The 27,803-nt window shown below is 35.6% G+C and overlaps 2 protein-coding genes across 2 annotated transcripts in view; one reads left to right on the plus strand and one right to left on the minus strand.

The window, feature by feature from the left end:
• LOC121415518 (casein kinase I-like) overlaps positions 1 to 87 on the minus strand; it is a 67,216-nt gene extending 67,129 nt beyond the window's left edge. Inside the window, exon 1 of the mRNA XM_041608744.1 lies at positions 1 to 87. The gene's annotated coding sequence lies outside the window, so the exon portion shown is untranslated.
• LOC121415517 (centrosomal protein of 120 kDa-like) lies at positions 85 to 27,803 on the plus strand. The gene is made up of 17 exons (XM_041608742.1): positions 85 to 256; positions 8,140 to 8,432; positions 9,180 to 9,321; positions 10,356 to 10,510; positions 11,312 to 11,509; positions 12,176 to 12,415; positions 12,847 to 13,150; positions 14,524 to 14,698; positions 16,874 to 17,023; positions 18,034 to 18,148; positions 18,835 to 19,014; positions 21,398 to 21,550; positions 22,084 to 22,173; positions 24,129 to 24,334; positions 24,949 to 25,120; positions 25,553 to 25,797; positions 26,884 to 27,803. The coding sequence occupies exons 1-17, from the start codon at positions 97 to 99 to the stop codon at positions 27,137 to 27,139; spliced, it is 3,234 nt and encodes a 1,077-aa protein (XP_041464676.1). The 5' UTR covers positions 85 to 96; the 3' UTR covers positions 27,140 to 27,803.

The following is a 27,803-nucleotide window of genomic DNA, read 5'->3' on the forward strand; positions in this document are numbered from 1 at the left end:
CTGATTTGTAATCCTTCCATTGATTAGAATTCACGTACGATCCTTCGACCCCGTTGTTCATCTGTTTGACATGACGTCACTTCCGACAATAGGCTGATGATGCGCATGCGTAATGAATTGTCAAAATGGCCGCTAAATTTGAAGGGTTTTTTTTTAACGAAAACTAAAAAAACATTTGATGAATTTTTGTTACTATTGATTTTGTTCATGATGGGAGTAGATGAGCAATACCTTCTCGTCGTGTCTGTAATATGTGGTGAGTTCATTTCCAATGGAACTAGGACTCAATACGTAGACTAATACTAGTAACGTGTGAATAAAGTTGGACTTTATAACAATAAGTTATGTCCCACATATTACATTTGGTGTAGGTTAAAATCCTAGCCAGGCCATGATGTTGTTTTTTAATATTTTGACATAGATAGGCATATACTTCTTCATCATGGAGCCTTGAACCGCCTACCAAATATGCATAGGTGGATCCAGAGGAGCCCTGGCCCTGCCCCCCCCCCCCCTATTGGCGGAGCAAAAAAAACAAAAAGGGGGAAAGAAATAAGATTAAGAAAGAAAAAAGAGAGGAGAAAAAGAACTTAAAAACAGTATGATGGTGGGCCCCAAGTCTGCGCACCTAACGATTTGAGTTAAGATTTAAAGTGAATTTCTTTTTATTTCACAAAATCTTTCAGTTGATAATGTTCCTTACCAGCGTTCTCGCCAGGATTTTTCTTACGTGTGTCGCAAACCCGCCGATTCGGTGGTGGCCGATTTTACACGTGATGTTTTGATTTTCACATGTGCTTTGATGATTTGATCCCGGTAAAGTCAAGTTTCATTGCCAATCCGCGAAGTTCACTGTAATATTGTTCTAATCGGCGGCGCACACCAATACCTAAGTTGATATCGGCAAAATGTTGAAATGTTAAGTTGCTGTTTATCTAAAAATGTATGGGTCTTTTTGTCTGGAAATGTTTTAAAGTGTTTTGAGCTGTATTGACTTAAAATATATTTGAAATACCTGTCGTTATGGACTCCCGTTCTCCGAGAAGAAATATAAATCACGCATCTATCAGGACATGTTTTAACATTGTTTTGAGGTGCTTGAGTTGAAATATATTTGATATGCCTTTCGTTACGGACTCCCGTTCTCAAGAGTAAATATAAATCACGCATTTTTCTGACAACCGCGGGAAAGAAAAATAAAAGAATATAGAAGTCACAAATATCTCAGATTAATGAACGATCTATTAGGAATGTTTTAAAATTGTTTTGAGGTCCTAACGAGTTAAAATATATATTTTATATACCTTTCGCTATGAACTCTCTAAGAATAAAAATCACACATTTATTCTGACAACAGCGGAAATGAAAATGAAAGAATAGAAGTCACAAACATCTAAGATTAATGAACGATCTATCTCAGGACATGTTTTAACATTGTTTTAAGGTGTTGATGAATCAAAATATATTTGATATATCTTTCAGTACGGACTCCCGTTCCCCGAAAGGAAATATAAATCACGCATCTATCAGGACATGTTTTAACATTGTTTTGAGGTGTTTGAGTTAAAATATATTTGATATGCCTTTTGTTATGTAATCTCGTTTTCCAAAAATAAATATAAATCACGCATTTTTCTGACAACCGCGGGAAAGAAAATAAAACAAAATAGAAGTCACAAAAATCTCAGATTAATGAACGATCGATTAGGTATGTTTTAAAATTGTTTTGATGTCCTTACGAGTTACATGTAAGATATGTTATATACCTTTCGTTTTGAACTCTCTAAGAAATAAAAATCACACATGTATATGACAACAGCGGAATTAAAATAAAAGAACAGAAGTCACAAACATCTAAGATTAATGTACGATCTATCTCAGGACATGTTTTAAGGTGTTGATGAATTAAAATATATCTGATATACCTTTCGGTATGGACTCCCGTTCTCCGAGAAGAAATATAAAACACGCAATTTTCTGACAACAGCGGGAAAGAAAATAAGACAAGATAGAAGTCACAAACATCTCAACGATCGATTAGGTATGTTTTAAATTGTTTTGAGGTCCTAACGAGTTTAAATATATTTTATATACCTTTCGCTTTGAACTCTCTCAGAAATAAATTCATACATTTATTCTGACAACAGCTGAAATGAAAACAAAAGAACAGAAGTCACAAACATCTAAGATTATTGAACGATCTATCTCAGGACATGTTTTAACATTGTTTTAAGGTGTTAATGATTTAAAATATAATGTATACCTTACGGTATGGACTCCCGTTCTCCGAGAAGAAATATAAAACACGCAATTTTCTGACAACCGCGGGAAAGAAAATAAGACAAGATAGAAGTCACAAACATCTCAACGATCGATTAGGTATGTTTTAAAATTGTTTTGAGGTCCTAACGAGTTTAAATATATTTTATATACCTTTCGCTTTGAACTCTCTCAGAAATAAAATTCACACATTTATTCTGACAACAGCGGAAATGAAAATAAAAGAACAGAAGTCACATACATCTAAGATTAATGAACGATCTATATCTCAGGACATGTTTTAACATTGTTTTGAGGTGTTTATGAATCAAAATATATTTATTATATCTTTCAGTACGGACTCCCGTTCCCATGGTTCCCCGAAAGGAAATATAAATCACGCATCTATCAGGACATGTTTTAACATTGTTTTGAGGTGTTTGAGTTTAAATATATTTTATATACCTTTCGCTTTGAACTCTCTCAGAAATAAAATTACACATTTATTCTGACAACCATGACAACAGCGGAAATTAAAATAAAAGAACAGAAGTCACAAACATCTAAGATTAATGAACGATCTATCTCAGGACATGTTTTAACATTGTTTTAAGGTGTTAATGATTTAAAATATATTTGATATACATTTCGTTACAGACTCCCGTTCTCCGAGAAGAAATATAAAGCACGCAATTTTCTGACAACCGCGGGAAAGAAAATAAAACGAAATAGAAGTCACAAAAATCTCAGATTAATGAACGATCCATTAGGAATGTTTTAAAAAAATTTGAGGTCCTAACGAGTTAAAATATATTTTATATACCTTTAGGCTTTTGCTATGAACTCTTTAAGAAATAAAAAAAATGAAGCTACAGCCAAAGCAAGTGATACCTCCTTCGTCATATAAGGTACATTGCGTAATACCTTGGGTGAAGCAGCTGGGCTAGATCTGTCATCAGGACACTCGACAACAAATTTAGATAATCTGCCAAGATTTGCTGAACCATTAAATCAGGTAAACATGAGATGAAAATCGTTTCTCTTGGGTATCATTTGGGCAGCCACTGAGGTCATTATAAAACATGAGCCATGAGAGCGATTTCTTTGGGTGGTGACGGACATTTCATTGATTTTTTTTTTTCAATCAGCGACTATACAAATAAAAAAAAAATTATACAAATTCTAATAACTTTTAAAGTCTTTGATGGATTTTCGTAAAACTTTCATCAATGCTTATCATTATGTTTAAGTTCTGCTATGTTTACAATAAACTTTTTGTCAGGGTGAACTCCCGCTTTAATGTTTGGTCACTTGAAAATGACACCTACGTATCACGAACGTGTGTTTTCAGTAAGTTAATTTTCAGTTGGGAAATATTGGAAATATACAAAATCACTTATTCATTTTTACCATGCTTTATTTTTTTTCAGGTTGAGACTTCGAAAATGTGTTGACCATTTTCATCATTTTGCAATTCAAATTCCCTTTAGAGAGATGTTGCAGTCTTAGGCATATTTCTGATCTGTACGATGCAGGATCTAGGGGCGGGGGAGTTGGCATGACATATCGATTAAAAATACCTAAACATCGATCTCACGCCACCCCCCCCCCCTAGAACATCAATCAATAGAACTGTACACACATGTGAAAAACAATACAAGAAATTATAGTCTGTTTTAGATGAAAGAATGAAAAATAAATGGTGAATCCAGCAATTAGCTGTCATACAAATAACATTAACATCTCGCTCCCGGGATCTCGCTTTTTTCCTTTCACAAAATCATCCACATGTATATCGCAAACCGTTTTAATATTCATTCACATTTTCTAATATAATATCAAGAGTTAATTTCTTGATGTCAAGTATTAATTTCTTGATATTAAGAATTCATTTCTGATTTCGAGGGTCAATGTATTGCAAGAAATCATTCTGATTTTCAATCAGAAATTCTTGATATCAAGAAATTAATTCTTGATATCAAGATCTTCATTTTCATTTCTGATTTTGTGCATGCATCAATATATTGCAAGAAATCATTCTGATTTTTATTCACAAATGAATTATTGATATCAAGAAATTAATTCTTGATATCAAGGTCTTCATTTTCATTTCTGATTTCGTGCATCAATATATTGCAAGAAATAATTCTGATTTTTATTCAGAAATTAATTCTTGATATCAAGAAATGAATTCTTGATATCAAGAAAATCATTCTGATATTTATTCAGGAATCAATTCTTGATATCAAGAATTCATTTTCATTTCTGATTTCGAGCGTCAATGTATTGCAAAAAATCAATCTGATTTTTTTAAAGAAATGAATTCTTGATATCCAGAAATTATTTTTTATATCAAGAAATGAATTCTTGATATCACAAGAAATGAATCTTTGATATCAAGAATTCATTTCTGAATTCAATCGTCAATTTATTGCAAAAATATCATTCTGATTATTAATCAGTAATGAATTCTTGATATCAAGTTAGAAATTAATTCTTGATATAAAAATAAATGTTTTTTGGTATCAAGAATTAATTTCTTGATATCAAGAAATCGTTTTATGATATCAAGAAATGAGTTCTTGATATCAAGAAATGAATTCAAGAAATTAATTCTTGATATCAATAAATCTAATAATTTTTGATATCAGAAAATGTTAAAATAGCTTGCCATACGCACGTCGCTGATTACAGTTCATACATCCAAGAATTTCAACAATTATTTCGTTGTTACATGACAGCAGAAATTGAGAATGAACGTTAAGAATATACTTAGCAAGTAATTACCAGGAAAATTATATGGAACAATTCATTTTAAAATCAAAATTTCTTGAAAGTTATCAGAATATGGTATCATGTAAAAAGTTACGTCGCATCGTGGACAATTCAGTTCCAAACATTGCGTGCAGGTCCGGCTCTGGCTCAGCTAGTTACCCGCGCCAGCGGGCTGGCAAAGCTAGCGTGGCTGGGTGGCTGGCTAGCCGGCTGGAAGTGGAAATGCGCCAGTGTCTATGCATGGATATTATCCGGTCAAGTGATAAGATCGTAGTTTGTCTGTTGCCGAAATGATTCTGAAACATTCTATATTTTTGAGGATTGATGATGAATGATGCAACAATTATTTTCGATGATTTTCCCTCTCTTTTTATAATTTTTTTTTTGCCCGTGTCGCTCACTTTTTGCGCGTGACGCACCAGGAGCTTGTGGAATTTGCGTGTGTCGCATGCGACGCGTGTGTTCTACACTGGCGAGAACGTTGTTCCTTACATCATAATGAGTTAGTGTGTCAAATATCTCATAAAAATTTGAAAGAAATATATGATTTTCCTGGAAAAAACCTCGGGCTGTCATTTTCAGACTGAAAAAAAAATGGTACCCCATGTCTGCGCACTCATTCACTTTGCACACGGTTCGGGGATTTCGATGACAAAGGCTACATTTTGAGGCTTTCGCATGAAATTCCCTGAATTCATTTATTATTTTTCCACCATTTTGAGTCGGATTTTTTATGAATACCTGTCTATGTATTGCATGTGTAAAGTTCGTACTCATTGCGTATTTTTTTTTTACTAGAATCGCGCAGATACGCGGGTGCACAGACTTGGGAGACCGCGCAGACATGGGGGAACTGACCATAGGCCTAGAGGCGCACGGCCAATATGGGAGACAATCTCCCATATTGACTTGCTTTGCAAAAGGACAAAAGAAACAACACCAACAAAAGCATGATTTTTTCCACCAAAAATTTTGTCACACCAAGGTCAGAACTTGCCCATTTGTTTTGTGTGTGATTGACAACAAAAATCCTTATCAAAAGTTAAAACAAAAGTAGACGGTGAAAAAGGGGTCAGCAGATCAAGTTGACCAAACTGCTCACACAATCCACACACAAATTACAACAAACTGACTTCAGTCAGTGTGTAACAATCACAAATTTTGCTCAACACATCGCACTTGTTCTTCTATACCATGTCATCTTTTATATGAAAGGACTACGTAACTGGATCATTTACACAGCGCGAACACGTGGTGTCATTGTTTACATTTTGGTCAATAATGAACTGCAACCGAGGCGTCACTGGTGCTACAACCCTTGTTAAGAAAACTTGATCGACTGAATGAAATGTATACAATACTCCTGGGGAACAATCTGTCCTTATCTGACCTATAGTCAAATCACCGAGGCTAATCATTTGTATGAGAGCCAAATAAATCAGAGAAGAAAGGGAGATTATAACAATATGTATATAAAACTATAGTACAGTAAATTAAGAGGCTTTTATAGGAGGAGATTATAATTTGTTTAACACATTTTCGACATTACTCCTATTTGTTTAAGATCAGTATGCTCGATCTGTAATGAAAATCATAAGATCAGTATGCTCGATCTGTATGAAAATCATAATTCATAAGTCAGAAAAAATTGGAACCAGCGGGATTCGAACCTGCCATCTACTGCTTTCCGGGCAGCGACTCAACCACCAGGCTATTCTGGTTCATATATAAAACTAATTCTAAGCCATTAGTACCCGAAAACAATTTAAAAACATTCCCAATTGATTGTTGATTAATCTGATGTTTTTGACTTCTGTTGTACATGTATTTTGTTTTCTTTTCCGCAGTTGTAAGAATAATGCGTCAATTATCTTTTTGGAGAACGGGAGTTCACAACGGAAGGTGTATAAAATGAATTTTACTTGTTAGCACCTCAAGACAATTTTGAATGTTCCTGATCGTCCATTTAGTATTCTGAGATATTTATTTCTATTGTTTTATTTTCCTTTCCGCCGTTGGCTGAATAATGCATTATGTATATTTCTTTTTCCAGAACGGGATTTCATAACTGATTTATATAATGCTTTACATTGAGTTCTTGTATGATAGAAGATCAAGTGTCTAGTCTTTCCCTTGTAGTGTATTTTATATTGTGCGCCATCTACTAGCGGAAACGGCTGTCTCCTAAACACAACAGGTCCCTCTACAAAAAAAAAACAATAATCTCTTTGATATTTTACACAAGGATAAAGAGGTTTGCCAAGTTTTATTAATTCTTTAAATCTATTTAACAAGTGATTACTTTTGCTAGTTATCTCTCATTGCAATTAGCACACCCATTAGTGAAGCTAAATCAGACCCACTCTCCATCCAATGTACAAGGATATGAATTTATGACAAAACCTTGTCCTTGTTCTCAGTAACCCCTGTGTGGTGAAATAATTTGGCAATCCATGTTTGGTTTATTTTCTCATGTTCATGGGGATAGATGCTTACATTTGTTTACACTATCAATTTTTATTCACTATATCACAGGCTCTAAAGTAAATTGAATTCTTTTAATGATTTTTTTCTGACTCTAAAAGAGAGTTTGTGCAGAGTGCTAGTGGTTAGACCAAAATCTCAAGAATAATTTTCAGATGGTTACAATGAAAATTCAGACCTTGCACAATGTCAGTGGGCAGACCACTCATCCAGACAATCAGAAAACCTTATGGTTTCATTTGCCTGCTTGGCAATCAGCAACAATTTGAAAGAAGTCAAAATTTTAACCTCGCTTGCAACTCTTATGAATCCTTTCCTGATAGTATTATGCATGATGTTCTGACCAGTGATCACAAATGACCTCAATGGCTGCATACATAGGCCTATACTTAATTTGTTTAAGGTAAACTTTTGACCCTCTGAAAAAAAATATTGAAAACTCAGGGGCACGACTGTAGCTGCCTGGGTCTTGTGTCACTTAGTACACCATCTTTGAAACTTCCTTTTTATTTCATTTTATCTGCCACCATCATGTATACCTGAATATAATTAACAATACAAATGATTATTTCACAAGTTGAATTCCAACAAGGATTCCATTGTTGAATATTTTTCTTCCAGGACGAAAATTTCCAAAACGCCCTAGTCAAGAGTTATTGGTGGAATCTAGGTTTGATGGGGAACTTTTGGCCACAGATCCAGTCCAACATGGCGAGACTCCAGAGTTTCATACTGAGCTTGCCTGGGAGCTAAGCAAGAAGACACTTCATCAGCATCGCTTGCAGCGGACTCCCATTAAGCTCCAATGCTACTCAGTCAACGTACAGACCAAGACTAGAGAGAACATTGGATATGTTATTCTTGATCTAAGATCTGCCTTGGTCAAGGAGGCTACCCCTGCTAAACTTCCAGTGGTGAGAATATTGTTAGATTTGTAGATACTATTTGGTCTATTCATCCCAGTGCACATATAGTTACTTCAAATGATCCAAAGAATCTTTAAAAAACATATAGAAATAGACCTTGTTAATCTTATTTATTTTCTTAATCATTCAATTACAAGCAGAAATAGGTTCTTTTTTATTTTGCCATTTTTTTGCAATGGTAATGGTAACTTGATAAAATCTTAGGGTATACATGTAGCCTATAGGGTTCCATTTTGGATGCTTACAAATGTTTTTAGTTTTGCTGGTCTAAATGGATTGATTTTATGCTGTTTATGATCTCAAAAGTGTTCCCCAACAAATTTCGTTGAAAAAACAATGAAAAACAAAAGGTAAAAAACAGAGAAATACATAAGAAATTGCAAAAAACAATGTAATACATGAGAAATTGATCTGATATCTTATTTTTTTTTCACATTCATTTGCTCAGAATACAACAAATAATTACTGCACCGAAAAATTAGAAATTTAGAGCTTTGTTTAGGGAGTTAAAGGAAAATGTATGATTTTGCATACTAATTATGCATAAATTAGCATACTAATTATGCATAAATTAGCATTATCAATTAGTAGAAATTTGTATCAAATAAATTAATATACAATGTTGTAGATTATATCTTAGGTAACCTGCATGCCAATTTTTCGGTGCGATCAGATCTGTATATTGTGCGTGATTGTTCGTCCATGTATTAACATGCTAATTCAACTTGGTTTTAGGCTAGCAAGTGGTACAATTTACTGAACTCCAAGTATCACAAACACAAGCCTGAGATACAGCTTGGGATATCCCTTGAAGTAGATACTCCTATCAAAGATGAGAGCTTCAAGGCCAGAGCAGCTCCTCCAAGGAAGGGCCAAGGTAAAAATATTAGTCATTCAAACGGGCAGCTTCGGCATGTTTTATCAAACTCTTCTAAGTTAAAAAGGAGAATGTAACCTTGTAAATAGTAAAGTGATCTGTGTGAAGGAGGAAAGGTGACAATCAAAATTGTGAAAGTTTAAATGAAGTAGATAGGAAATAAAGTAAAGCTGTTTAAAAATGAGATTATTATGACAATGTTATGTTAAACCCAATTCTTCACCTGTCATATTTATTTGAATCAGAAAATAAGTTTTTACTAAAACAACCAATTTAAAAACCCTATACACTGTATATCTCAGTATGGACATTTTAACATTTTCAAACTTGACAGAATTCACAAGTTTCTAATTATTTTTCTGATATTGTTCAAACTGTCACCATTATGCTACTATGAAATATATCTTAATTTCAAACAACATTTCATTTGAATTGGATGAATTCATCTTTATCCTCTTGTGAAATCAAATGGAAAAAATATGAAATTATCCATGTTTCAGAAACTACAACTTATAAAAGTTTCAAGAAACAGACCTCTCAGATGTTCTCTGCAGTGTCTGCGCATTAAGCATGTACTCATTGAAAATCTTTGAGGTGAAAGAAAGAAAGAAAGAAGGAAAGAAAGAAAGAAAGAAAGAAAGAAGAGGTCACTTTCTTTGAAATAGACATACAACTTAAGGAAACAAATAAAATAAATGCATAATGGATGTTTGATGTATAGCCTAATTGGTGCAAGATTTTGTCTGCATGAGAAAATATAAACTTTTCCCCAAAATACTTTTTCTTTATGACATACTGTACGTGAAGGTGTTTTAACAGTACATATCTTTTCATTATTTCCTTTTTGAGAGAAAGCATAATAAATAAAGAAAAGCCTAAAGTATGAATGGTTTGCTGTTGTTGAAATATGTTTCTAATAAATGATCAGTATTTCAGAAAGCTAATGATTGATAACATTGAATTCTATCAAAATTCAACCATGATTATTCCCATTCAGTCAGGATTCATTTCCCTTCATTCACTTTTCGTTATAGTCCCTCCAGTTCAGCCATCATCAGAAATAGACCCTTCAACTGTGACAGCAATACTCAACAATGAGGAAGGGTTCTATAGGATAGGGCCAGAAGAGTCTTGCACTGATAACTTTGTTCTCTCTGTGACCATTGCCTTTGCTGCAAATCTCTCACAGGTAAGGAAGATCTGTCACCCTCACGTTCAAATACAGTCGATAGTAATAATAATATAGGGTATTTATATTGCGCACATATCCACCTTGTTAGGTGCTCAAGGCGCTCCTGTACTACCCGGCTAAGCTAGGCGTTCATAGCGCACACAGCTTTTAAGGAATTACTTCCTACCAGTACCCATTTTCCTCACCTGGGTTGAGTGCAGCACATTTTGGAACAGTTTCTTGCTGAAGGAAATTACGCCATGGCTGGGATTCGAACCCACGACCCTCTGTTTCATAGTCCGAAGACTAATCCACTGGGCCACAATGCTCCACAGTTAGTAGCTACTTATCTATGGTCACCACTGAAACCAATGTCCATTGAAGTATGTATAAGGAACCTGTCTAAAGTAGCCATCTGTCTATAATAGTATAAAGAACATATTTTATATTAAGGTTTCACAATAAATGGTAAACATTATTAGTTACCTAAACAGTTTAAGTTGTTTCTATGTCTTTTTTTCACATTCAGGATTTCTGCATGCGGGGTTCCACAGTGGGACCCCTGATCCTCCATTGTTTTGTTTGGTTAAATTGGTGGATTTGAAGGAAAATTATGCATAAGCAATATCCCTGCTGATAGTCACAACTGAACATTGTTCAATTTTTTTTTGAAAGTACCTAATGTTTCTCATAGTCTTTACTTCCATTGTCATATTTTTTAAAGGAGAGATATATATATTTCTGTGATATATTTTTGTTGATGTTGATGCTATAGTGCATTATTTACATATAATATGTGTTCTTGTAAATCCTATACAGTTAATCACTCCAGACATCCCTCTGGCTGCCAGACATGAAGGTTTCTTCTTCTCCTATTCCCTCCTTGGTAATCACGTGACCAACGACAGCTTCCATGACCTTACAAACCCAACATTTCCAGCTGAGAGAGCTTCAGTCAGACTGAGAAGCAGTGTGGATCTACTCAGAATCTATTTTCAACGTGAACCTCTTCTTCAGGTTTGAATTAATTGACCTGAAGTTTGTTAATACATCTCCATCAAAAACATGCAAAATATGCAAAGATTATATTTTACCAAATCTACACCTACCCCATGATAATGTATGGCCATCATAATATTTATGAGTCTTATATTTGAATGCTGTTTAAAATTGAATGACTAATCTAATTTGAGCAAGTCCCATTTTGTTATGTTTTATTTGAATGATTGATGGGTGTGTCCTTAGGTTATTGAATAGAAGGCAGAAATTTATGCAAGAGCAATTTTGCAAACAAAGGGTTGATTGGGAAATTGACATGTACAAAGATTGCAGAAGATGCTGAGGCAGATGACAAATATTAAAGCTTTAAAAATTACATATATGATATGATATTTCTTAGAGTAGGGATTTGCACTGATTAAAAATATACGAAAATCGAGCAGCTCTTATTTTTCATTGATAATAGGAAAAAGATATTCAGTGAATTTTACTTTTTTTAAGAACAAAACTCATTAAAATTTGCCAAAAGTCAGAACTGTGTGTTTGCTGCAAGCAACCTTAATTACCAATTCTCACATTTTATCATCAACAAAACAATAGGGAATAACGAAAAGCCAATACGAAGAGCATTATTCCTGCTAAAAGATATCCCATAGACTTTGACGAAATCCTTTTCTATTGTAGATTCACCTGTCCTGTGGCGATACAACGATAGGTTCTGCTGATGTGCGTCTGAGCACCCTTCTTCAACCTGGTAGTGATGCTATCAACAGGCAACCTCTCATCATTGAAGGTGCTTTTCAGATTTTGAGCACTGCTCAAAGACAGCAGAAAGAACCTCCTGTAGCCAGCAGCTCTTCACCGTGTGTAGGAGCCTCAGTGGCATTGAGAAGAGAGGAGATTCCCTTGCAGACACAAGATGAGGTATGTGTCTTTGTCTGCAACTTCATTTAAATATATTTCATTAATATGTACAAGAATTTTTTTTAGCGGATAAGAATCAATCTGTTGTCACACGATGGAGCAAACTTGAATAGCGATGTTTCAACTGCTACCTGCTAGTCTTTTGTTACGCGTTGTAGACAATCACCGCTGCAAGTGTAAGCTGCTTTCCAAGTTTTGTTGTTTTTCGGAGGGAAAAGATTGATGACATCGGCTTATCTCTTAGGTTCATTGTTTATGGCAGGAAAGGTTATTTTCTCTTTCTTTGACAGATTTTTTTCCAAGCATAATCTTGCTGCATTGATATTAATTATTTATCTGTATATCTTAAGTCGCACTTACTCTTTGAAAGAAATCATAGTCCCTCCGGCATGTACTTTTTAAAGAAAGATCTTCATTGCCATTGTTTACAGACAACAGGGAAAGCAAACATGGGTCCACCCGCTGGTCAAGAAACCCCATCAACTCCGCCCAAACCCGATACAAAACAATCTCCTGAATCCCCACTGGCCACACCCCTGAAGAAAACTGCACCCAAGAAGGAGAAGAAAAGAAGTGCCGAACCCGCCCCTCCAGAGGATGAGGATAGCTATGGAGGATACACCCCACCCCAGGGGAGCTCCAGGACAGAGGATGATGTAGACACACTGAGGGATATGGAAGAAGAAGAACGGGAGCTAGAGAGAAACGCCGATCAAGTGAAACGGACGAAAGAAGGTATATTAGATGTATTCTTATGTTATTTTGTGATAATGTATTATAAATACATTTATTAGCAAATTTCTTCTGTTCACTGTATCCATACATGTTATTCTAATTGAAAGTGCATTTTTTTTAAATAATAGGAATGTAGGAATATCACTTGTTATGAAAAACTCTGCCCATTTGTATGAAATTTACTTGTGATGGTAGCTTTGCCGCCAATTCCAACTTTCATGGAATCCATGATTATGATTTGCTGTTGAGCCATTTTCCGAGGTGGTTTCTATTATTGGCTAGTTTTTTATGACACAGAGTCCTGGCGACCGTTTCATCAACATTTTTGTCTGACAAGTTGTCGGATCAGACATCTCTCCTTGTTTCTGATTGGCTGAGCAGCACTGTAACTATGGTAACTGTTGTATAAAATGGGACTTGTCGGTTAAAACGTTTTACATGTCCATTCATGTAATGCTCCCCTGATTTTATTCACTGGAAACTAATTCACAGGCCAGTGCTGAAACCTTTAAAGCAGATACGAACCAGCAGCCATAATAGCACCCCCTCCAGTATTCTACTCAAACCTGGCCAGGTTTCTAACCCACAATGCAGCATTCTGAGCAATGTACCAATTCACTACTCAATACTTTCATTCAGCAGTTAATGTACCAAGTCACAAAACAATTACTTTCTTGTTAAAACATGTTAGTTTCTTTATACCAATGAAAGTACAAGGCCTATTTATTCTCTGTAGTATTAACGGTTATCTTAAAGGTAAATGCTAGTTTTGGTAACGATATCAAAATGTGTTCGTACAGAATCCAATGAAATGACCACCAAAGTGTCTGTTTGTATGAATAAAACGCATGTGCCAAAGAATTCTGGAAGAAATTGTGTAATTGCTGAGAAATCAGCAAATAAGCACAGGAATCGGGTAGGGCGTCGGGCCCGACGCCCTAAGCAATAATTATACATTGTCCCACGTGCGCTCATCTGTGTTGGGGATCTCCGGTGTGAACATTTTTCAGCGTAGATTTCAAGATTTCACAAAGTTCAGTTAATGTAACTGTACCAGATCTAGATCCTCGATGATATACTGACAATTAAGCCTTGTTTTACAGACTTTCTCATGAAATCAGTGTTTACTGCAACTACTGGAATTTCTCTTTAAAGTGAATATAGACTAGATATTTATAACACACAGTCAATAAGAGAACATAGTGTTGGTCAATGCACCCGTTTTTTAAGACAAAGTAAGTAATTTTGTTGATTTCCAATAACTTCAGTAAAATCAACTGACCTTTCTGATACTGACAAAATATATCATAGAGCTAGCTATTTCAAGTTATGCACACCTGTTTCATCTGATGATATTTTCCTTCCTTTTTTAGATGCTAAAGTGAATGCAACTGTTGTTAGGGGAAAACCCAAACCCAAGGCTGGCTCAGCTCCAGCTAATGTCCACCTAGATTTCATGGACGTTTCTGTGCGTCATTTCTGTTTCTCTATTGATCTGAGAAGCATCAAAGATGTTAGCACATCAACAAATCTTAGTGTGTATCTTAGGTAAGTGAATATTTGAAGTTCATGAAGCGGTGATTCATAAAAAATGTCTTCATGTTGTCCAAATGTAGCATGTTTCTGTCATTTTATGATGTACAGTGTATTTGCAGGTTGTGTTATTTCATGTATTTATAATAGTATTTGGTTCAATTGAGGATTGTTTCATGTATGCCATTTGAATATTTGATTGAACTCTTAAAAGAGATAGTTCAGTGTTTAAGAACTTACTTTTTTATTTCATGTGATTATTTATAAATCAATTATTTTACTTTTAATCATTCATTCTTTCATAGATTTATTAATTTATCAGTTAATTCATTCATTCATCGATTTGTTTGCTCATTAATTGATTGATTCATTCTTTCATATCTAGTTTGTTTCATTCATTCATTTCTTCATTATTCATTACATGTTTTGTTCATTTCTGGTCCATGCACCTGTCCTATTGATACTCCATGCTGAATTTGTATTGTTTGTTTTAATTAATATTTCAGGTGATCTTGATCCCAAATAACTTCCCATTTGAACCGTTCTGATGACAAAAGAGATTCTCAGCTTTAAAAAAGATTACATCATTCATCGCACCTCCTTATATTCCTTGTATACGTGTGTGTGTATTGAAAAGAGAAAGCCCAGATCCAGGGGATGTATCTTATTACATTAAAAGGGTGTTCTGGCAGACTTCTGAGGTCTATTGTTGGGCAACAATAGAAGGATTAAACAACGGATTATGGTTTAACCAGTCTATCCAAAGCATCAAATGAGTACATCCTGTTCTATGTGTCAGTGTGGAATCATAGTAATATCTCACTTTGTGTAAAATCAGTCAAGATTGAAATGAGACCTTTGGCCTGTAACACAAAGATTAGAAATAATTGCAGAACTTATTTACGATCGATTGATTCGAATACAACGTACAATTAATCGTGAAAACCAAGTGTATAATAATCGCTAACTTTAATGGTATAGTACCCTGGCCATAGCAATGCATTTTAAATTAATACCAACTTCTCCATCCAATTTTTTATTTTATTTTAATCTTGGTCATTCTACTGTGAGAATTGTGCTTGCCAAATTTGGGCAAGTAGTTTTGATCTTTACTTCAAAACACTTGCCCAACTCTAACTTTTACTTGCCCTGGGCAATCGGGCAAGTGCTTATGTAGCACCCTGCATACATGTATAACTAACATTCAACCTGTCAATGACCAAATGTACATTTATTCTGAACTAAATGAAAACCACAAAAATCACACTATATTCTTGTGGTTTGGTGGTGTGTGGTCACAAAGAGTTTGTCATTGAAATTTGTTGTGTTTTGAGAGATTACAATAGTCATTCAGTGTAGAATAATACTGCCAAAATTCCATACATATAAAGATTAAAAACAAAAGTTTGTTGTGACTTACTACAACTAAATCTGGTTGCATTTAGGGACGCCACTTTTCCGTCTTTATACGGAATTCCAGCTTTATCCCTGCTCTCTGTCTTATTTCCATATTTCCGACTTTTCCTCTTTTCTGTGTATTAAAAAAATCGGAAAGTCCTCCTTTTTCCCCCTCTCTCTCTCGATTGCGATGCATGTCGATCCACCTAGTAAGAGATATTTGCTATTTTACAGTACATAATTTATAATCGCGATTAGAATTAAATAGAATTAATCCGATTAGAATTTTCGATATCCTGGCCAATTAATGCAAGCGACTAGTTCCGAAAGCACGCACATAGACAAGCGCAAATAAGCGGCACGAATCACGATATATAGTGACTGGTAAATACGTCTGTAAGGATGATGACGTCATCCAAGATGGCAACTTACAATGACCAACGAAAGGATTGAGGATTACTATGTTTTGATCATAATTTGAAAGGAATTAGCAGTAACTGTGGTCTAAGGTACAATATTTCTGAATTTTATATATTTTCTTGTAATGTGTGTTCCTTCCGGGTTGTATTCAAACCTTGCTACATCAAGAGTTTGTGCTTCAAGAAAGTTAACATTAGCTCAACATTGCAAGTGTCTATCACAAAACCTTGAGAGCACACACGGGTATAATGGGAATCAATATCTGAAATGATTTTACATGTAGTGAGAGACAAGAACAGAAATGTTCTTACTCCATGCATCTTTAAAGCCTACACTGTATTTTCATCAAATCCATATGTTTTCTTTTTTCAGGTACACCTACCCATTCTTTGGAAGCTCTTCCCCTGTCATGACACACCCTCCCGTAGAGGTGAGGAAACACACAGAGGTTCTGCTTCCTAATTCATTCTGTGCATTTGACTTTGCTACAACTCCCCAACAACTCAGAGAGACGTTGCTCAGGTAAGCACTGCGAGCAGAGAGATCATGTTGTTGTCAAATGTTCAGAAAGGACAACGAAACATGATGTGAATGGACGGTTAAGAAGGACTGATGTATCATGATGACGTGTGAACAGTAAATGCTAAAAAAGCATCAATTCATTATTCAAAAGAACTAATAATCAAAGGTCAAGTCCACCCCAACAAAAACTTGATTTGAATTAAGAGAAAAATTCAACAAGCACAACACTGAAAATTTCATCAAAATCGGATGTAAAACAAGAAAGTTATGGCATTTTAAAGTTTTGCTTATTTTCAACAAAATAGTTATATGAACGAGCCAGTTACATCCAAATGAGAGAGTTGATGACATCACTCACTCACTATTTCTTTTGTATTTTATTATATGAAATATGAAATATTTTTATTTTCTCATCATTGTCATGTAAAATGAAGTTTCATTCCTCCCTGAACACGTGGAATTCCATCATTTTAACTTTTTGTGCTTCAGGCAAGGAGGTCCTAATTGTCAAATTCGTAAAAATTGAAATATTGTATAATTTAAACAATAAAAAACAAAAGAAATAGTGAGTGAGTGACATCATCGACTCTCTCATTTGGATGTAACTGGCTCGTTCATATAACTATTTTGTTGAAAATAAGCGAAACTTTGAAATGTCATAACTTTCTTATTTTACATCCGTTTTTGATGAAATTTTCAGCATTGTGCTTGTCTGATTTTTCTCTATTGATTCAAATCAACATTTTTCTGAGGTGGACTTGACCTTTAATGCATATTAGTGCATTCCAGTTAAAAGTACATGTAAGTACTGGTATTGCATTACCTATGAAGTATTGTAGTTGAGTTTGAAACATGGATGACACAACAACTGTCTTAGCTCTTAATTCCCACTGAATCTTGTTTGTTTTCAAAGTTTTATCAACTTCTCTTCATTCCACTATCCCAACAGTCTTTATCAGGCTGTTCCACATACTGAACTGTAAACCTCTGCACTTTTCTTTATGTTTCAGGGTTCCATTATTAGTAGAGGTATGGCATCGTGATAAGATGGTGAAGGACCAATTACTAGGTGTAGCTAGAGTACCTCTCTCTGGGATCATCAGTGCTGATCGGGCCAGAATTGCAGTGAGTATTGCTTTGTTTATCTTATCTGACAGCTATTAAAAAAATCATATTCATGCATCTAGTATGCATACCTAACTGCAGCTGCAAAGAGAAAAAAAATGCTTTTTAGGTTGCAGTCACTGGTTGAGATACTATTTCTAATTAATAATTCATTTTTTTCACCCATTGTATTTGTTTTCTTAATGACATCCACTTGAAAGACCAAAAATATTTTTAATGTTTCTTGTTTAGTTGGTAATGGCATGAATGTGCATATAATGATGTGGAGGGAATTTTCCTGTTATTTTATTCAAGAAAGTTTTTCCTGAAATTTTCATTTCATTTCATTTATTTTTCCATTGGTGTGCTGATGAAATTCTGTATTGCAAATATCACTGCTTTTCAAGTTAGCCAATAAATCTTGTTCCTCTGGAATCATTACCTAGAGAGGATTTTTTGTAATTCTCATTGATTTGTTGTGAGTTTTTTGATGGGTGACATGAATTAGGGCGTGTTCATGGTACATATTCATATGTTATTAGAGCAAATAATTATCACCAGAATCTGAGGAAACAAGGATTGGCTTCCTTGCTGCTGATTGATATGATCAAGGATTTGGATTGTACATGTAGTCGCACCATACTCGAAAGCTAGGATTGTTTTACATTTGTGCAAATCTATCCATTCGTTTCATTATTTATCATCAGCCTACCAGCGCAGAGGCTCAAGAAGGCTGGAGGCAGATCTTCACAGAGCGGGTAGCAGCGGAGACCACCGAAGGTAGGCGTACCAAGATGGCGGAGCTACAGGTGGTACTAGGACTGGAGGATTATGGTCCTATCAAGACACAGGAGGTGTACATGGGTCCTGGTCGTGACTTGTCACAGGTAAGATTGGTCAATGATCCTGTCTGTTGAGGGCACCTCAGGGAAACAGATAGAGTGGTCTCTAGAGACAGGTGAACAGGTAGAACTAAGACTAGATGATTATGGTCCTATCAAGACACATGGGCCCGTATTCTGAAGTCAGGCTTAACTTAAAATCAGGTTTAAAGTTGTGGTTTAAGTGTGGGTAGCCAATTGTTACATAAATCACTACAGTAGAGATATCATATTTCAGCTCATTTGGATCGTAAATCATTCATAATTGTCTAGAAAGTATAAATAGATGATTGTCTTCACCATTGAAGAATCATGAAAGAGCACAGTAAATACAAGAAGCATAATTTGATAAAAATTTTGATACTTTTGGCTTCTCATAATTTTAGCACAGAGTTAGACCATGGTCTTATTTAAACCCGACTTTAGAATATGGGCCCATGGGGTGTACATGGGTCCTGACTTGTCACTCATAGGTAAGATTGGTCAAACTTCCTTAGGTCACCCAAAGGAAATATGCTGAAGTGGCCTCTGGAGATGGGTGGACTTTGTAGACACATCCATTATTGTACAACGCCTACTTAGCTTGTTGTACACGAGCAAATGGGAGGCTGAATGTCAAACATTCGTACCGTTGCACAAAAGACGTACCATCCAAAATGTACCATTGCACGGCTTTATGAGGTGACGTCACAATGCGATTTCATTGAATAAGGTGACAATGCGCGTACAGCCCGCTGGCTAAATGCGCAATGCTGTCCAAGACCATGTGCGCTTGTGGGATTTTGCTTTTCGCTTTCAATATTTTTGCTCCCTTTTCATAGATTACTGGAGGGAAAAACTCTTGTTTTTTCATATTTTCGCTAGATTCCGAGCCGTTGTACAACACAAATAGCGAATATTCTTATTCGTGCAATGGTGCGAGATTTCGCATTCGGTGAAAGAAAGAAATACTTATATAATATTGACTGGCCTTGAGGGGAACATCAAATATATTGCCAGCAAAAGAATCATATTGGCCCGAGTCTTTAGACGAGGGCAATATGGGTCTTTTAAGGGCAATATATTTGATGTTCCCCGAAAGAAGAGCCAGTCAATATTTTTATTATCATCCAAATCAGATATCTAGAGCAAAAATCGTGATAATGGTGATATTTCTTTTTAAAATAGTTATATTTTGTCTTAATATAAGGGTCTATATAGGCTCTGCACTTTACCATTATGATGTACTTGCAAGCGCTTGGATCCAGTGATGTCTTTATTATGACGTATGTTGTTGGCGCGCAGATCCTTATGAAGCGTATCTCTTTATACGCATCCTCAAATGCCCGGATGTGAGACCAGGGAAAATACAAAGGTATATTTTGCGTCGTCTCTGCATGCAAAGTAAATATGCGCATTGAGACCAAGGAAAATACAAATAATATACCTATCCCTTCCCGATATTTATGAATCTAGGGCAATACGGTGTTGTAAATGACCAGCTCAGATGTCTGATACGGGTGATAATGTATAATAGAGCATCTTTCTTTCACCTCATGCGAAATCTCGCCCCCTCGCACTCATGCCTATTCGCTATTTGTATAATATAACACAAGTTCCTTTCGAATGGGAGACAGGTTTGGTGGCCACCCAGACAGGTTGAACCATGATTCATTTTGTCTTTGGTGTTGCTACTCATCACTCCTCCATTCTGTATTGCACTGAGTAATAGAAAATAAACTACTTGAGACCACACAATGCTTGCAATTCCATAGTTCCATTTCCACGCATGTTGGGAGTAGTAATGCCTGTAGCATTTTCATATGTTTGTGTTCGTTCAAAAGTGCTATGTGGATAAATGTCATGCTGGGAATTAAAACAAAGATTTTCATGTATAAAGCAAGGTGCCTTGTACCACTCAGCCACAACACCTTCACCAAAGCCTTATTTTGTCTAGCTTTTTATGATTGACATTAATGTTACACACTTATGCATGTTATCATCATAAATGATATTGCGGTTGATGTGATGAAGACATTCTTTTCTTTAGCCATTTTTGTATAAACTCCGTTTTCACTGTACCAGGGCTCCATAACACAAAGATTAGCGACTAATCGCTAAATGAACTGACCAATCAACATCAGTGTTACACGCACATTAGGTTTGAAATACTGACCATTGACCAATCAGTGAGGTTCTTTCATATTTGCAATTCATCGCAAACCTTTGTGTTAGGGAGCCCAGGATTTATGCTGATGAAAATGCTGTTGATACAGGTTCAGTGGTTCAGTGGTAAAGAAGAAACTATATATCATGACCTGGCATTTTAGTACTTTCTAGACCTTCTCATTGCTTGGATATTAAATGCACTTATTCTAAAATGAAGTCTCGCATTTAACCCTTTCATTAGACGACCAGTACAAGCAGCTCAAGCCAACCCCCAGTCAGACAGCAGGCTCCCCCTCCTCCTCCTCCCCCAGACCCCAGGGAGACACCAGAATACAAGGCTGCTATGGAGCTAGAGATGTGGAAGGAACAGCAAGCTGGCATGTTTGAGAACCAAGTAAGAAATCTCTATGATGATGATGATGATGATGCACAGCATTTGTATAGCGCCATATATCTGTCAAAGACAAATTCAAAGGCGCAAGTATTGAACACATTGGAAATGTTGATTTAGAAAAGTGATATAAGTCTTCCGGATAGCATTTGATATTCAAGACATAACCCCTCTCCCTCCATGATTATTTTTAATTCCATATCCCCATCTCCCTTTTAACTTCCAATACATATACTGTTTTGTACCACTGACTGCTTATACCTCAGTCACATTTGCTCCATGGCGGCCGTACCGTGAGTCGAAAACAGTCATTTTAACATTTTTTGTACCAGCTACATATAGATGGTTTGAATGAAATGTATAAATCGGCTGTTTTTGACTCGCCGTATGGCTGCGGTAGAGCAAATGTGGCTGAGATTTTAGTTGTTTTGTTCACTATTCAAGAATGGTAAATCTGTATTAGCATTATTTGTGTTTGATTTATCCTGTAAAACAATCAGGGTATCATAGTTTTGTTGCTTTCTGTTTCATTTTAGATGAAAGAAAAAGAGCTTCATCAGCTTCAATCACTAGCTGAAGAATTCAAAAGGAGAGACAGGGAGAGAACATTAGTACTCAAGAAAAAGGTAAAAACTACATCTTTAACAGTATTCATGTTAAATTTATAGGTTATGCATGCTTTGCCAATCCACTATTTCTAATCTGTATCCTGCTTTACTTTATGACTCTGCCAGTAATCAACAGAAATCGTTATGATTATGTAAAAATTTGTTATATACAATTTGGATTATGAATACTGAAATACAGCTGAATGTACTAGTTTCCATTCGTGCAAGTTAGTACAAGCAATTTATCTAGAAGTGGTTGATCTATTTCTTAGATCATCTAATACCGCATGGGCTAAACCAATTTGGCCTACTATCAATCTGGTCTTATTGCCAAGTGGTCCACAGTACTCTAAGGCCTGTAGTCTGAACTCAGGTTTAACTGAGTCCGTGGTCTAACTCTAAGCTAAAATTATGAAAAGCCAAACGTTTCAAAATTTCCCTTACATTGCATGTTTCTTATGCTTACTGTGCTCTTTCCTAACTTGTGAATGGTGAATCTTATTTATCTTTCCGAAACAGTTAAGAATGATTTGAGCAAAAAAAATGAGGTGATACTTTTATATAATAGTATATTGTTAGAGATGTAAGTATTGGCTGTCCATAGTTAAAATACAACTTTAAACAAGAGTTTAAATCAAACCTGACTTCAGAATACGGGCCTAGGTCTATATAATACTTAGTCTAATTATTAAGTCTAATGGCCAGTTACAGTAGTCTAATTTTCACTTTCCCTACTTATTCTTACTTTATCAAATGAAAATTTGGTTCAACAGTTAATTTAACCATTTAGACCTAGTGAATATAATAATTTGTTTATTTAGTTTTCTTTGTTTTTCTTTTTCTTTCCCTTCTTTGAGTAATCATTAGTTTTGACTTTTCAGTATTGTTTTTATATTTATGTATGTATTTCATATATTCAAAGGTCTGACAACAGCTCAAGCATCTGCTTATTTTGTCATACCACTGCATGTCTGCAACCTTGTTATAATCAGTTATGTTAATGTTATGTTAATCATCATAATTATACATTATTATTATGTAAAATTCAATGTAATCAATTTTGTGATGGTTACACTATGTAAATTATCATGACATGCAGAAACAAATAAATAAATAAATAAATAATAAATAAATAAATAAATATTGGATGAAAATGGGAAGTAAGACCAAATGGGCTAAGTGGCAATTAGACTAAATGGTTTATATGCTTTTCACACTGCACTTTTTTCCCGGGGTTAAGCTTAGCCCACTTCGTTTTCACACTACGTTTTAGCAAAGTAGGCTAGCACGGTAAATAGTACGGTACTATTAGCTGGCTTATTATGGTGCTAGCACCACAATTGCGGTGCTAAGAGATGCAGTGTGAAAACGAAACAGGGCTAAGGAAAGTGGGGCTAAGCATTAGCCAATCACAGAAGTCGAATTGCACATTAATCACGCTCTGTATGGTAAAATCATCAATATTCATGAGCTGAGGGATAGTCCGGGGTTAAGGCATTAAACCGGCTGAGCAGATAGTATGGGGTTAAGAAAGACAGTGTGAATCGAAAAAATGATAGTATGGGGTTAAGGATAGTCCGGGGTTAAGGATAGTATGGGGTTAAGGAAATGCAATGTGAAAAGCATATTAGACAACGTAGGATTAGACCATGTGGAATGAAACCAAGTGGAAAGAATATGAAGCGGGTGTAGAATAATCAGCGATTTACCACAAAATATCAATTAGTTTAGGGGGGTTTTTTACAAAGATTTAAGTATGACTTAGAGTCGCACTTCAATGTCTAGTTGCGCGTGGTACAAAAGACATGACAGTATTGGTCAGATCATGCCAAGAGGACGTGCACTTCTGCGTATTGATCAATAGATTTGCGCGTTGCATATAATGTACGCATCTGCATTTAAGTTTGACCTAAGTCGTACTTAAATCTTTGTGAAACACCCCCATGATCTCATGATTTTCTTTGTCATTTTAGACTGACGAGTATGCAACACTGGAAGATCAACTAAAGCTTGCCTTGGCAGATGTAGAGAGACGGGAACACCAGCTAGCTGCAAATGAAGCGGAAGTAGTGAGGCTTCGAGCAGATCTAGAGAGGGAGCACCAACATAAACTTGTAGAAATACAAGAAGCTTCAAGGAGATTAAAGGAAGATTGCCTGCATCAGATAGAACTTGAAAAGTGAGTAATTCTGTGAAAATATTCATACATGCCATAAGCATTGTTCAGATTTTGACATTGTCCAGATTTAAATTTTTTGTCAAATTTCGAAGATCAGTACCAAATAGCATATAGCACCTTACAATGTCCAGTTTGCTACTCTCATAAAAAAAATTGTGAATGTAATTTGTAAAGGGTTTATTAAGTCAATATATATGAATAAATGAAGCCATTGATTACTCTTTTCCTGTAAAAAGGCCTTTTTTGCATTTTTGGGGTTATTTGTATTTTGTTTTCATGTTAATGAAATCAACTTGAATTGATATGCTCGTAATTGTTATTGAGTGATTATTTTGAATTTGTCTCCTGACTATGGTTAGCCTTGTGTTGTGCATTTGAAAGAAAAACATTTAGATACAACACATGATGATTCTGCCATGAAAGGCTCTGCTATTATCATAATTGAAATCCCTTGTTAGTTATTTTTGTCCTACCAAAAATAGACTTGCGATTGATCGCAAGTTTCTTGCAAAACCCCATACGTGACATATATTTAGTGGGGTTCACATGGAGTTTCTATTGTACATGTATATGTATGTAACTGATATTCTATGCCCATATTGATTGTGTTTTAGATCAAGAGTGCGAGTACTGGAGGAAGAGAAACAAAGATTGGCCTCACAGCTAGCAGATGCTGATCAGAGATTAGCAAAGAAAGATCAGGAATTTGAGCAATTCAAGCAGGAGTCTAGCAGTAAACCAGAGATTAAACTTCAGGCACAGATCAACCTTCTTACTTTGGAAAAGGTATTTCTGTGAACATCAGTAGAATCAGACATTGATAATATTGTTCAAATTGTCATTATACATTTTATGTAGCCTTGATTGTTTTCTTTTGACGTAATGTAAATTAACTTTTATCTATCAACATTGTTTCTCAGTTAGATTATTAAGTAAGTTGTACATCATTGGATAACTAAAGAAATACAGTTAAGATTTGAATTTATAACATGTTATATGTCTTTGGAGATTTGATATGTATACATTTATTTGGAAATGTGGGCTTTTTAGACTAATGTTCATTCAAATTTGATGGCAGAAGTTGGAAATAAATGTTGGTGATGTTTAAGTATTCATTACTTTAATTTCATATTGTTTTAAGGGATTTCATATGATCTAATACAAATGTATAATCTCTCTCTTTCTTCCGAATCCCCAACCACTATCCACCCTTCTTAGGTGGAACTAGAGCGGAAGTTTGAATCGGTGACCAAATCCAAGATCCACTACAAGCAGCAATGGGGGCGAGCGTTGAAGGAGCTTGCTAGGCTGAAGCAGAAGGAGGCCACGGAGGCTAGACAGAGACTCAAGAGACAGCAGCAGGAGCTGGAGCATATGAGGTTAAGATACCTCGCTGCGGAGGAGAAAGAGGTGGCTAAGGAGGAGAAGAAGGAACTGCAGGAGATCAAGGGGGAATTGAACAGGTTGGTCTGAAAAAGATCCTTGCGTATTGAACTCTTTAATGAGTAACAAGAGCGAAAAACTGCAAGAAAACTTGGCCTTGATAGTAATTAGAAACATATGTATTAGGGGCAATATGAATGTTTTAATTCATTATCATTATTATTTGCCCTAGTATGATTGTATCGAATTGTAACTTTGGATGTGAGCTGAGTTGTGCTATAGAAAACAAAGCATTCAATTAAAATTGTTCCTACCAAGTACTCATTTATCCCACTTGGATGAAGTTTGACTAATGTAGATAAATATCCTCCCTAATGGGGGGTTTGTTGTTTTTGTTATTTAAGTTTATGATGTTTTCATTAATTGGATGAATTTCACCAGGCTGTGTTCTAGGGCCCATAACACAGAGCGTAGCGATTGATCCTATAGTTGAATTGTAAGCTTGATAGCACATAATGATCAATGTTATCAATCAAATAAAAGTCATCCCTACTATCAAATACTAAGCTTTATGTGTTACTGTGCCCTGGTCCAGTTCTATCTCTTGCTGTTTGGATTGACTTTGTCCTGCCATGTTGTGTTCATGAAATTGTGGAGCGTTGTGGCCCACTGGATAAGTCTTTGGACTTTGAAACAGAGGGTCGTGGGTGGGTTCGAATCCCAGCCGTGGTGTAATTTCCTTCGGCAAGAAATTTGTCCACATTGTGCTGCACTCGACCCAGGTGAGGTAAATGGGTACCTGGCAGGAATTTATTCCTTGAAATGCCACCGCGCTGTAAAAGGCTGCGGGGCTAAAGCCAGGGTAATAATATCCAATGAAGCTCATAGGGACGCATTTGGCAGTGTATGCGCTATATAAGCATGTTGGTATCATTATTATTATTACTGCCATATAAATTAGTAACCATACCACAGTGAGATTTCTACTGTAGTTAAAGGGGGATGATTTACACTAGTTAAATGAATCATTGGTGGTACATGTAGTTATCTTAAGAAAGAGGTTACTAAAATGTTTAGTAGCTTTTAAATATCAAAGATAAATTTACCATTCATACTTCTTCATAATTTATATAACCAGTTTGAATGTTTGTTTTTTTCATCTATAGATTAAAAGACAGTGAAAGGAGTAAAGAGAAGCAGCAGCAGGCAACCTCACAACCAGGAGAAGAAGACATGAACTCAGAAGAACACCAACAGGAAGGTATGCACCGTATAGAGGATGCAGCGCTGGAAGAACATGTAGCGAGGTTGATAGAAGAAAGAGATACGTTACTGAGAACTGGGGTTTACACACATCAAGATAGGATTATTAGTGAACTAGACAAGCAGATAAGACAAGCCATTGCACAGAAAGGGTCATGACAGCAATGATAGAAGGAATGACTGCTGCTCGAATTTGAGGATTCTACAGAAGATTTTTTGATGGTTATATACAATCAAGACTGGAAGGTATTATACAAGCAGGTAAGATTGGCCATGGTACAGAAAAGGGTAGCAACAGCATGGAAAGAGGGAACAACTGAATTTGATTGACAGACACTTGGAAGATTGTCGAAAGGAGTTGATAATTTTGTTCATGTCTTTGTTGAAGAAAACTAGACAAGCAAATAAGACAAATCATTTCAGATGGTGTTGTTGAGGTTTATATACCATCAAGACTCAATTGAAAGTGAACGAGATAAAGAGATATGATTACCTTGCAAAGGAGGGGTGAAAGGAAAATAGAAAGACAACCATGAGGAGTCTAGAGAAAATAGATGTTGTTGAGGTTTGCAGGTTTATCAGTGAAACAGACTAAAACAAGACAAGCCGTTCTAAATGCACCAACATAAATAAAGGGCCCAATTGCATAAACGTTAACAGTATTAGTATATTACTACAGTATATTATAGTAACTTTGCCTTCCAGTGTTAACAGGACCTACTCAGACTCAACATTTTGACGAGTATGTTCTTCGCAAATTTTGATGGGTATAAAGTTGAAAATGAGGCCATTCTACTCTCATGTTGGTGCTGTATGCATGAAA

Source organism: Lytechinus variegatus, chromosome 5, assembly GCF_018143015.1.
Source record: "Lytechinus variegatus isolate NC3 chromosome 5, Lvar_3.0, whole genome shotgun sequence".
In the NCBI taxonomy this organism is placed as follows: domain Eukaryota; kingdom Metazoa; phylum Echinodermata; class Echinoidea; order Temnopleuroida; family Toxopneustidae; genus Lytechinus; species Lytechinus variegatus.

Coding starts and splice junctions, on each gene's coding strand:
- LOC121415517 (XM_041608742.1), top strand. CDS start 97: ATGATGCGCATGCGTAATGAATTGTCAAAATGGCCGCTAAATTTGAAG. Junction 10,511..11,311: donor TTGCTGCAAATCTCTCACAG/GTAAGGAAGATC, acceptor AATCCTATACAG/TTAATCACTCCAGACATCCC. Junction 11,510..12,175: donor AACGTGAACCTCTTCTTCAG/GTTTGAATTAAT, acceptor TTTCTATTGTAG/ATTCACCTGTCCTGTGGCGA.